General features: G+C 35.6%; 1 protein-coding gene across 1 annotated transcript; it reads right to left on the bottom strand.

Moving 5' to 3' along the window:
- Positions 1 to 7,276: 7,276 nt before the first annotated feature.
- On the bottom strand, positions 7,277 to 12,741 carry LOC108671188 (succinate dehydrogenase cytochrome b560 subunit, mitochondrial-like). The gene is made up of 5 exons (XM_018158684.2): positions 12,668 to 12,741; positions 11,686 to 11,739; positions 9,904 to 10,154; positions 8,793 to 8,935; positions 7,277 to 8,356 (listed from the first exon to the last, which is right to left on the bottom strand). The coding sequence occupies exons 1-5, from the start codon at positions 12,739 to 12,741 to the stop codon at positions 8,252 to 8,254; spliced, it is 627 nt and encodes a 208-aa protein (XP_018014173.1). The 3' UTR covers positions 7,277 to 8,251.
- Positions 12,742 to 13,287: the final 546 nt, after the last annotated feature.

Here is a 13,287-nt window from a genome sequence, read left to right as displayed (position 1 = left end):
CCGTAGCAACAGGTTGGAACTTGGAGATTGATATTTCAAATAAAACCTGCATAGGTAAAAATCCTTCTTTTCCCTACTTGAGAGCACATTGGCAGGAATTTGTTGCATATTGTTGAACAAGCGGTTTCGAACCGTTAAATTTCATATTGGCCAATATAGATAACTTTTGACGTCACAGAGAGGAAAATTCCATGATATAATACAATTTCTTACACGGACTGGTGAAATTCTGAGAAGCACAAATGCTTGCTGAGGTTATATTCCATTATAATAATCTTGACATGACCGTAAACCAATAGAGATTGCCTGCACTGTGATTGTGAAGCGTTTTGAAAGTAACTCTTTCTGTAGGAGGTTCTTATCACCATCAGTTATGTGCTGTGGACCAACGCCCAGGCTATGGGCAACTGCTCTCCAGGCTGCAGTTGGCAATTCATATTGAATTTAATTGGTGTTCGTGATCATTTTTTCTCCATAGTTCATGTATTAAAATGATTCCATAATAACGCACAATCATGGTTCTTGCATCACAGTACGTTCACGAATTGTAGATAGCAGCCAAAATTATAGTGATACTCTCGTGCGGTGACCAGCAACAATCGCATTTTGTAGGTAAGCAAAATTGAGACCGTGTCCTAGCGGTCGTAGCACTTGGCCGCGCCCGTTTTGTTGCTTTGATATATGCAAATTAATTTTAAGTTTAAGTTAGTTTCACCGTGGAAACATTTTGAAGAAAAAATAAATTTTTCTGAAAGAAAACGAAAATCTTGTATGAGACACCCTTTTGTTTATTGCTGCTGGAACAAGCGACGAGCAAATCCTACCCCACTGAAAGTGGGCCTGAAAGCTCACCGCCGTAGCAACTTTTTGCGTAAGGAATCATGGTCTTAGCAAATTAATATTGCTATTGGCCAGTAACAGTGCAAATCGTCCATTTTACCATTCATGTTTTTATTGGAATAATTTATTTATTATCCCTAATTCGCACTCCATAGGTAAAATAAAGAAGTCTGCGTCAAACTTTGTTTTCTATTAGCCCTGGATATTTTCTTAGTGAAAGTTGAAGGTAGGACTTAAGTAATTGCAAAGTTGGAATGGAAACTCCAATATTTTCAATTAAAAGTTATATATTTTCTCTGAAGTTTGATTTATTTCTATTTTATTATTTGAAGTTAGATTTATTATTATTTGAACACATATTTATCAGAACCTAACGGTGATGTTTATCTCGTGAACATTTTTTTCGATTACCTCTTCGTTCGCTAGTAATACGGCAATACGTTACATCCACTGTTGAAACGTATGAATAAACATTTTCATGAATAATTCGAACTTTTTGCAGAGAATTTTGTAAATTTGTGTGTTTTACTTTGGCTTCACGATCTAAACCTAACCGTTGAGAGGTTAGGAATGGGTGTGTTATAGACTGTTAGTTATGTGTGTTAGGAATGGGTGTGTTATAGACTGTTAGTTATGTGTGTTTGCCTAGTATGTGTATACTGGTCATTTGTTCGAATATAGCTTAGGTTGCCAAGTCTTCATTATTTTACTACAGAGACAATGCAGATAATTACTGTGACTCTGAGACATATCTCCGTGAATTATCATTATACATTATGATAGGATTTCATGTGTTTTTGATGCATTGCCCTCTATGACTATTTTCATCATTTTACTTCACAAAATAAAATAACTTTTTTTCTCATGTATAAAAACCTTCCATTTACTAAGCTCCGCACCCATCTTTTCACAGACAAGTGCTAGGAGCATCAAAAATATTGAAACGAAGTGAATTTATTCCGGGTATAAATGCAGCAGCAGCGTGCACACCGACCCGCCACGACTGAGCACCCGCGCTTTTGAGCTATAACTAAGCTATTCCACAACAGCAGCCAAACCTCAGCCGCTATTGTCGACTGTAGGTATATTTATTAACCTTTATCACAACGAGCACATACATCATGTATGTGTGTATTTCAGTGCAGAAAATTGCTGATCACGAAACATTTTTTTCTCTGTAATATGTATTAATTTTCTTGTCACGACCGCGTGATATATGCAACCATCAGTCGGATGTGCTGCGATGCCGGCAAGCTAATGGCGGAATTATTCACACATATTATACGAGAGGGATATTATATTATATAATTTATTATTATATTATATTATAAAATATTATAGGAAGTTTCAGCTCGCGGTGAGCTGGAATACGCAGCTGACTCTCCATATATATACAATAAGTATACAGCTGAGTCTCCATATATAAAGTATACAATAAAGTGAATTATTTCGTCTCGTATATCTCTACATCGATGCTTTTATTCATTTAGATGTCGATGTAAAAACAAACGACTCGAGAGTTAGAAATGATTAAATTTTATCTACTTATATTTATATTAGTTTCCCCAAGTGTGATTTTAGAGAACTGTCCGGTAAAGAAAACTTATCGTATCCAACTGACTTAAGATGAAAAATTTAAGATACTACATGTATGATATTACTTAATTATTTATTCGTGAATTATTTTTTTAAGTACGAATTATTTATTCGTACTTAATTATTTATTAAGTAATATTGTTTATTGAATTTATGATATTAAATTAAATCGTTGAATTTTAAAATAAATTTTAAAATTGAATTAAAATTTAAATTTAAAAATTTAATTTTAAATTATAAATTGAAATTAAATTTTAAAATTAAAATAAAAAATTAATGATATTACTTATATTGAGCGTGTAAATGATTTTTGGTATCGACTAGTATATCATATTTGTTTTAGCTTCACAAGTGAACGATGTTTCTATCATTTCATCAAAGTTAGGTTTATCATCGAATCAAATTCAGATTCAATAGACATAACCCAAATATGTTGAGAATGTTGATAAATTCAAACGGTATATCATTTTCAACGATGATTAGTTTCTTGCGAGATTACTTTGGACGGAAAATTATTAATTATTTATGAAGAAAAACCATTTTGGAAGTCCAGCTCAATTATGCCAAATTCGCATTACTTACTAATATGTTGTCTAAACAGAAATGTGTTCTCACTATGTTAACTTCTAATTAGTTATGATGATATGAGATATATCAGGGCAGGGTGGCCCAGTGGTTACAGTCCAGAGTATCAGAACACTGAGTTGCGTGTTCGAGACCACAACAAGCTGTGAATATTCTGTGATGTTAAGAACAGGCGACAGGCCTACGGCCTAATAAACGCCAATTAATTATTATTATTAGAGCAAACAGCCTAGTTTGCTTCAGTGTAATGATTCAATTATTAAACTTGTTAAATAATGAAAGCAAGATCCTGATATTTAAGGTGTATCACAATTCAAATTAAGTCTAAATAATGTAACACAGTCACTGTATCCACAGTCTTCTGAGCATCATTATTCGGAACGTTTTCATTAATTATCAAGTTAATTACCTTTGAAAGGATGATAGAAATATTCATTTATTAGATGGAACAAATTTGATTTAATGATCAATACTAATGAGCATTTATACGCTAAATTTATTACTGATATATGTGTGGGATCAGGCAAAAAATCTAAATTTTTCACGCTCTCTTAGAATAATTTTTGATAACTAAGGTTATAGTGAACTAAGAGAACTATAATTTTTTCAAGCTATTTTAGAATTTAATGGTCATTATTATAGGATTTCATGTGTTTTTATACATTAGAGTCTATGACTAGTTGTATTCGTCATAATTCCGAGGGAAGTAATTCACCTTCCCACATAAGAGAACTTCCACTTTCTACGAGTCTACGCCCCGCACCCATCTTTTCAATGACAAGTGCTAGGAGCATCAAAAAAATTTAAAATATCAATTATGAAAAGTATTAATCAGACGCAGCTGCGTGCAGACCGACCCGCCATGACTGAGCACGCGCGTTTTTCAGCTATGACTAAGCTATTCCACAACAGCAGCCAAACCTCGGCCGCTATTGTCGACTGTAGGTATATTCATTAACCTTTATCACAACGAGCACATGCATCATGTATGTGTGTGTTTCAGTGCAGGAAATTGCTGAACACGAAGCATTTTTTTCTCTGTAATATGTAATAATTTTCTTGTCACAACCGCGTGATATATGCAACCATCAGTCGGATGTGCTGCGATGCCGGCAAGCTAATGGCGGAATTATTCATAAATTTTCCCAGAGAAAAATAAAGTGAATTTCAGCTTATGGTGACCTGCAATAAGGCATTTATTTTTTCGTCAATGTTATCTTCGTATTGTCAAAGTGACTAAAAAATAATAATTATGTCACTCTATTGTTCGAATCGCAGAATAATCATGAATTCAAAGACATATATTCGCTTCTATAATTATTTCTGTTGTCTAAACTTTGGTTTTATATCTATGGGTAATCTAAATTTTATTTATAGATCGAAATAATGTTAATAAAATAGTGTCAGCTGTGGCACAAGTATTTTCAAATTAGTTACCCCGACACAGTTGCTAAGCGCTGCGTGCTTTGTGATGTCATTTGTCCCTCCTTGCCACCTGTCCCTCCTTGTCACCTGTCCCTCCTTGTCATCTGTCCCTCCTTGTCATCTGTCCCTCCTTGTCACCTGTCCCTCCTTGTCACTTCTTGTCACCTGTCCCTCCTTGTCACCTGTCTCCTTGTCACCTGTCCCTCCTTGTCACCTGTCCCTCCTTGTCACCTGTCCCTCCTTGTCACCTGTCCCTCCTTGTCACCTGTCCCTCCTTGTCACTTGTCCCTCCTTGTCACATGTCCCTCCTTGTCACGTCGTCTCTTTGAGATGCTAACGCTGCTTCTTCCAAGCCAGCTTCAGCGGGCTGGACAATTGAGACCTTCCGCCCCATGTGGGTGATGAACAATTTTTGATTTGATGATCTTTCGATAACTGAGACCTTCCAACTCGTTGGTGATGTTTAACTTGACTTTAGGTGCGAGACAGCTTAAGTGCTGAAGCGCTAGTAAACCTGTGGCCACTGAACTAACTACCTCATTGAACGCACTTCTTATATAGCAATCGTAGAATTAATCGTATCCGAGCTTATCCTTCTACAGTAACTCCAAGTGATTAGCTTCGCACCCAAGCATCTTCTAGACACTTGGTAGAAGCTTCAAAAATAGCTTGCATTTTTTTGCACGCTCAAAAATGCTATATTCAATTAGCGAAATGGATGTAAAATAGCCAAGACTGAGTAGGCAAATATCTCGAGCGCTGACTAAACTATTCTATATTGCAGGCAATCTGCAGCACGCCATCATCGTTATTAAGCAAATTTATTAACAATCATCACAATGACTACATGCATCGAGTATATGTAAGAAGTATCGCTCAAAATATGCTTAGCGTGGAACACTTATTTTCTTTAATTTGGCACACGACTGCATTTGCCATGGGCCTATTTCTTCAGTGCCGACACTTCTATTCTATTCTATACATGCGGCTATCTGTCTGATGTGCTGCGATGCCAGCAAGCAAATGGTCGAATTATTCACAAATATCATACGAGAGGAATATTGTATCATATAATTCAATATTATATTATAAATATTATAGGAAGTTTCAGCTCGTGGTGAGCTGGAATACGCTGCTGACTCTCCACATATATACAATAAGTTTACAGCTGAGTCTCCATATATAAAGTATACAATAAAGTGAATTATTTCGTCTCGTATATCTCTACCTCGATGCTTTTATTCACTTGTATGTCGATGTACAAACTAACGAAGAGAGTTAGAAATGATTGCATTATATATACTTATATTTATATCAGTTTCCCGAAGAGTAATTTTAGAGAACTGTCCGGTAAAGAAAACTTCTCGTGTCCAACTGACTAAAGATGAAAAATTTAAGATATTACATTTATGATATTACTTAATTATTTATTAACTAATATTGTTTATTAAATTTGTGATATTAAATTAAATCGTTGAATTTTAAATTGAATCAAAATTTTAATTTACGTGGGTTGTGTCTATATTGAGTCTGAATTTAATTCGATGATAAACCTAACTTTGATGAAATGCTAGAAACATTATTCACTTGTAAAGCTAAAGCAAATATGATATACTAGCCGATACCAAAAATCATTTACACGCTCAATATAAGTAATATAATTAATTTTTAATTATAATTTCAAAATTTAATTTCAATTTTTAATTTGAAAAAAAAAATTTCAAATTAAAAATTGAAATTAAATTTTGAAATTATAATTAAAAATTAATTATATTACTTATATTGAGCGTGTAAATGATTTTTGGTATCGGCTAGTATATCATATTTGCTTTAGCTTTACAAGTGAATAATGTTTCTAGCATTTCATCAAAGTTAGGTTTATCATCGAATTAAATTCAGACTCAATATAGACACAACCCACGTATGTTGATAATGTGATAAATTCAAACGGTATATCATTTTCAATGATGATTAGTTTCTTGCGAGTTCACTTTGGAAGGAAAACTGTTTAATATTTATGAAGAAAAACCATTTTGGAAGTCCAGCTCAATAATGCAAAATTCACATTACTTAATAAGTTAATGTCTAAGCAGTTAAAGTCATCTTACTATGTTACATTCTAATTAGTTATTATAATTTGATATGAGATATAATGCAAAATTCACATTACTTCTTAATTTGTTGTCTAAACAGAAATGTGATTTTACTACGTTAACTTCTAATTAGTTATGATGATTTAATATGAGATATATCAGGGCAAGGTGGCCCAGTGGTTACAGTTCAGAGTACCAGAACACTGAGTTGCGAGTTCGAGACCACAACAAGCTGTGAACATTCTGCGATGATAAGAATAGGAGACAGACCTACGGCCTAATAAAGGCTGATTAATTATTATTATTTGAGCAAACAACCTAATTTACTTCAGTGTCATGATTCAATTATTGAACTTATTAAATAATGAAAGCAAGACCCTGATATTTAAGGTGTATCACAATTTAAATTAAGTCTAAATAATGTAACACAGTCACTGTATCCACAGTCTTCCGAGCATCATTATTCGGAACGTTTTCATTAATTGTCAAGTCATTTACCTTTGAAGAGATGACAGAAATATTATTCATTTATTAGCTAGAATAAATTTTGATTAATGATCAATACTAACAAGCGTTTATACGCTTAATTCATTGCTGATATATTTGAGATCAGGCAAAAAATCTCTAAAATTTTCAAGCCCTTTTATAATCATTTTCGATAACAAATGTTATAGACCTTAAGTAATGTTATAGAGAACTACATAACATTCACAGTTGAGAAGGAATAAAACAATATCATTTGGTAATATTTATTTAAAAATAACTGCCTAATATTCAGTTATAACAACTCAAATGTACTGTACAATACAAGCGGGGTACAGGACCTGTACTCTCACTGTCGCCGTCTGCACATTGTTGGAACTATCGGCCGTGTCGAATTACGAAATAAAAGCCTAGTTGGCACCCTAAATGTCATTACATAAACAAAAGCCTAGTTGGCACCCTAAATGTCATTACATAAACAAAAGCCTAGTTGGCACCTACCATAACATAAAAGCCTAGTTGGCATCTGCCATAACATAAAACAAAAGCCTAGTTAGCATCCTAAATGTCACCCTACTGTCATTACATAAACGAAAGCCTAGTTGGCACCTACCACAACATAAAAGCCTAGCTGGCACCCTACAAGTCTCGTTACTGCCATAACAAACAAAAGCCTAGTTGGCACCTACAAGTCTCGCTACTGCCATAACATAATAAAAGCCTAGTTGGCAACTTCCAAACATAAGCAAAAGCCTAGTTGGCACCCTACAGGTGGCGCTACTGTCATAACAAACAAAAGCCTAGTTGCATCTCTCATAACATAAACAAAAGCCTATTTGGCACCCTACAAGTCTCGTTACTGCCATAACATAAACAAAATCCTAGTTGTCACCTGCCATAACATAAACAAAAGCCTAGTTGGCAACTGCCATAACATAAACAAAAGCCTAGTCGGCATCTGCCATAACATAAACAAAGGCTAACCATTGTTCCGACAATGTAGAGAACGTTTCAGTGCAGGTACCTTCCCAGGAGCGCATACACTCATAAAATGAATGGGTCATATTATCCATATTAGAGACGTACTATTTCGCGTAGCACCTTTACGCTCATTTGCCGTGATTAACTTGGTCAGGATGAACTACACTTAGGCGAAAAAAGTGCATCAATATACGGAAGTTCCACCCATTTCCCCGAGTATATATAAGGCGGTCGCTGGCGGTTGAGCCTCAGTAGCTGGCGACGGCCAGCGCGGAGAGGAGGGCGAGTGCCGTCACTCCGTAGCCTGACTTGTAGAGCGTGCGCAGCGTGAACCCGTAGCCCAAGTCCCACGCCTGAACACGTTAGGCTCATTAAAACTCAGCACATTTCAAGGTATAACTTAAGTATTATGAGGTTATTACTTACGGCGATAAATCAAATATATAAATGTGTTACTTATACATTAAGTATAGATTCTCATTTTTCCACCATAAAGTTCGTGTTAATATCGTTGGAATTCGGCACAGTTCACGCTACATTACATAAAAATGATTTAGATAGATACATTAAATGAATATAATATATAGATTAAATGAGTACAATATTGATACATTCAACAACAGGATACGGGGCTGGCAAGCCATCGTTACATAGGTACTCCATTCCAGCGGCCGAGTGGGTTAAAATCCCTATATTGCAGCAGTGTGTTGCGGGTTCGAAACTTGCAGATGTGAACGGTTCTGCGCGCCGTTGAAGGCGTGGAACAGGAAGGGGAAGGCAGGTACTCACAAGATGGCGGACGCCGTTGAAGGCATGGAACAGGAAGGGGAAGGCCATGCAGAACTTGACGGTGAAGACGACGGCGGCGCCGTAGTGCGCCTGGGAGAGCAGCGCCACGTAGTAGGGGTAGGAGGCGGGCAGCACCAGCATGCCTGGGCACCCGCATGCTTATTTATATTTATTATAATAATAATAACGATAATAATACTACAATAATAATAAAAGTAATAATGATAATAAAAATAGAAATAATAATAACAATAATAATGATAATAACAATGATAATAATAACGACAGCCTCCCTAGGGCTGAAGGACAGCCTCCCTAGGGCTGGTGAACAGCCTCCCTAGGGCTGAAGGACAGCCTCCCTAGGGCTGGTGAACAGCCTCCCTAGGGCTGGTGAACAGCCTCCCTAGGGCTGGTGAACAGCCTCCCTAGGGCTGGAGGACAGCCTCCCTAGGGCTAGTGAACAGCCTCCCTAGGGCTGGAGGACAGCCTCCTTAGGGCTGGAGGACAGCCTCCCTAGGGCTGGTGAACAGCCTCCCTAGGGCTGGAGGACAGCCTCCCTAGGACTGGTGAACAGCCTCCCTAGGGCTGGTGAACAGCCTCCCTAGGGCTGGAGGACAGCCTCCCTAGGGCTGGAGGACAGCCTCCCTAGAACTGGTGAACAGCCTCCTTAGGGCTGGAGGACAGCCTCCCTAGGGCTGGAGGACAGCCTTCCTAGGGCTGGAGGACAGTCTCCCTAGGGCTGGAGGACAGCCTCCTTAGGGCTGGAGAGCCACCTCCCTAGGGCGGGCGGACAGCCTCCCTAGGGCTGGAGGACACCCTCCCTAGGACTGGATGACAGCCTCCTCAGGGCTGGAGGACAGCCTCCCTAGGACTGGAGGACAGCCTCCCTAGGACTGGAGGACAGCCTCCCTAGGGCTGGAGGACAGCCTCCCTGGGCTGGAGGACAGCCTCCCTAGGGCTGGAGGACAGCCTCCCTGGGGCTGGAGGACAGCCTCCCTAGGGCTGGAGGACAGCCTCCCTAAAGCTGAAGGACATAGGGCTTAAGGCCAGCCTCCCTAGAGCTGAAGGACATAGGGCTTATGGCCAGCCTCCATAAGTCTGATGGACACACCGATGCCAAAGCCAGACAAAAGGGAGGACAGGAGGACGCCGGTGGCCCGGTGTGAGATGCTCAGCACGGAGGTCAGCTGGGGCTTGTAGATGGACAGGTGGGGGCTGAGGGGGCGGCCCAGACGCTGGTTCTTGCTGAAGTATTCCTCAGTGATGGGCAGTGCCCCCGTGGGGGGCGATACCCCGGTGGGGGGCAGTGCCCCCGTGGGGGGCGGTGTCCCAGTGTAACCTGTAACCTGTGCAACACGTAACCTGTAGGTGAGATTGGGGTTAAGTAATTGAAAAATTTAGATCAAGTAGTTTAGATTAAGTTTTAGATTAAGTAGTACTGTACCGTAAAATGGGATAACTTAGACCACTTTTTTATATATGATGCCATTTTTTTACTAGCTAAATTAAACTTGAATTGAAACATGCAAAATACAGGTCTATACTCTAGCTTCACTCACCATAAATTGCTGGCTCCTGCCTCTCATAGTCTTCTCTGACAGGCTTTAAATAATAGCTCTTTTTCATGGGTCACATTATTAATTTTTTAACCTATTAGATATGCAAACTTTTTAAATCTTTCTATTGTGTTAGATAGCCTCAGTATTAGGCCTTTGATGGCCATTGACAAAATTTTTCTATGTCGAATCGTTTTTGAGTTTTGGGGGTTTTTGTTAAAAAAAATGAAAAGTGGTCTAAGTTACCCCGCCGGTCAAAGTAACCCCATTTTACGGTACCATAATTCATTCAGATCACGTAATTAATGAATTTAGATTAATTAATTAACTAATTGAGTAATTTAGGTAAAGTAAGCGTCAAGAAATTACATGCAGTTTTTGAAAACAAAAACAGTTTTCGTTTATAAATTTTGAACAGTTTTCAAAATTTTCTGCTGTGCAAGCATTGAAGAAATTGTTGCTATGGAGAAATAATAATTTGTACTTCAATTAATAATATTACTAATTAATGTTGGTATTTCAATTAATAATATCAGAGGGCAGGGGGGTACTATGTCAGATATTACTAATATAATAAATATAAAAAATAGAATATTATAGAAAAAATATATAATTACATCAATAAGTATATTATTGATATAATTAATATATAACAAATGCATGCACATGTCAGTGTGCATATTAAATTTTAAATATTAAAATACATATTATTAATATAATAAATAGAAAAATAAATTATTATATTAAAATAAAAATAAAATAATATACATTTAAAAATTACTTTTTAAAGACAACACTTCTGAAGAATCTAGTGTCTCCAATGTTAAATATGTACAATGAATTTCTCATTTTATTTTGGAATATTAAAAAAATTCATTTTTAAATTTTTCAATATATAAATTTTTTCTCAAAATTATTTATTCTGTCAATTGATTCATGCATTGTCTCCAAGTTTATGCAAGTGTGCACAATTTCATATCAATTGGACAGGTAAAAGTGTGTTAAATTTAGATTATAAGATTTGTAGCAAACAAAATCATTTTTTTCAATTTTTTTAATTTTGAAAAAAAAAAATATTTTTTAAATCATTTATTTCATCATTTGATTCATGCATTGTCTCCAACTTTAAACAAGTATGCAAAATTTCAGATTGATAGGATAAGTAGAAGTGTATTAAATTTCAATTACAAGATTTGTAGCAGACAGACAGACAAACATGAAGTGAAGTTAAAGAGAAGTTGTAAAAATAAAATATTATATAAAATACCAATATAATATTAATAAATATATAATTATTATAATAAATATATAAGATATGCATGCGTATGTCGACTCACTGTAGTGGTCGCCACAGCAGCTGCGTGGGGCGACTGGCGACGGCTCCCCCCATCCTGCCGGGGGCAACAGCTTTATTTATTGTCATTTATTTTAAATAATACTATTTACTATTAAACAAATAATTTGAATATAATAGAGTAAATAGACAATACATTTTTAAATAAAAATAACTTTAAATAGTAGAGAATAAAATTTTTTTTATTCATGTTAAATTAAAAAACATACTATTTGCTATTGAACAAATAATTTAAATATAATAGACAATACGGTACATTTTTTAATGAAAATAAACTTTAAATAGTAATAGTGTATTTATTGTCATTGGTTATTTTAAATAATACTATTTACTATTAAACAAATAATTTAAATATAATAGACAATACATTTTTTAATAAAAATAAACTTTAAATAGTAGATAATCAAATTTTTTTTATTCTTGTTAAATTCAAAATATGAACCTGAACTTGTTAAATTAAAAAAAATACTATTAATTATTAAACGAATTATTCAAATATAGTAAACAAAACATTTTTCAATATAAATAAACTTTAAATAGTAAGCAACTAAATTTTTTTTGTTCTAGTCAAAATCTCACAAAATGAACAATTTTCAAACATTTAATTTATAGCTAATTTCAAATGAAAAAACTGTTTTTTTTTTCATTTTAATCAAAATCTGCATAATAAAATAGTTTTCCACATTTAATTTATAGTAAAATTCTAATAAAAAATTATGAAGATGACAAATTATGCAGTTAACAAAGCAAATTCTAATGCAAAAATTACTTCAAAATAGATGCTATACTTTCTAAATAAAATCACAATACTTTATTTGAATTTAGATACAAATAGAGACATTACCATATATAGAGCAATGAACTTATAAAATGTACAATATGGTCAGTAGTACATTTATGTCATGTATATCCCTGTATTAGTGCCTGTGCAACAGCAGAGCCATGTATGTACTACACACAGTCACACAGCCACAGCCATGGACACAGCCATGTACACAGCCATGGACACAGCCATGGACACAGCCATGGACACAGCCATGTATACAGCCATGGACACATGCAGCCATGTATACAGCCATGGACACATGCAGCCATGTACACAGCCATGCACACAGTCACACAGCAGAGAATCTGTCTTAATCCATTCACAGGCAAGTTATATACAATATACTATAACATTAATGTTGTATATTTACTAATAATGTTCTATATATATACCATTGATGTTATATGTATATATACCATTGATGTTATATGTATATGTACCATTGATGTTAAATGTATATGTACCATTAATGTTGTATATACCATTGATGTTATAAATATACCATTAATGTTATATATACTACAGCAATCCCTTGATTAGCACGGTTTTGAATACCGCGGTTTTGATTAACGCGGAAAAAAAATTTGCGACCTACCCTTAATCTACGCGGTGCCAGTTTTGATTAGCGCGACTTTTTTTTCACAACGCGTCATTTTCCCGCCTCTAGCCAGAGGTGTTACGTTCGTAACAAAAGTGTTACTTTTTGCTTATTAGATCTTATGTTGTTACTTTTGTTACGACTTTTGGAAAAATTCGCCA

The sequence above is a fragment of the Hyalella azteca genome, unplaced genomic scaffold, assembly GCF_000764305.2.
Source record: "Hyalella azteca isolate HAZT.00-mixed unplaced genomic scaffold, Hazt_2.0.2 contig4913, whole genome shotgun sequence".
Lineage (NCBI taxonomy): Eukaryota > Metazoa > Arthropoda > Malacostraca > Amphipoda > Hyalellidae > Hyalella > Hyalella azteca.
This window is presented reverse-complemented; position numbering and strand designations above follow the sequence as displayed.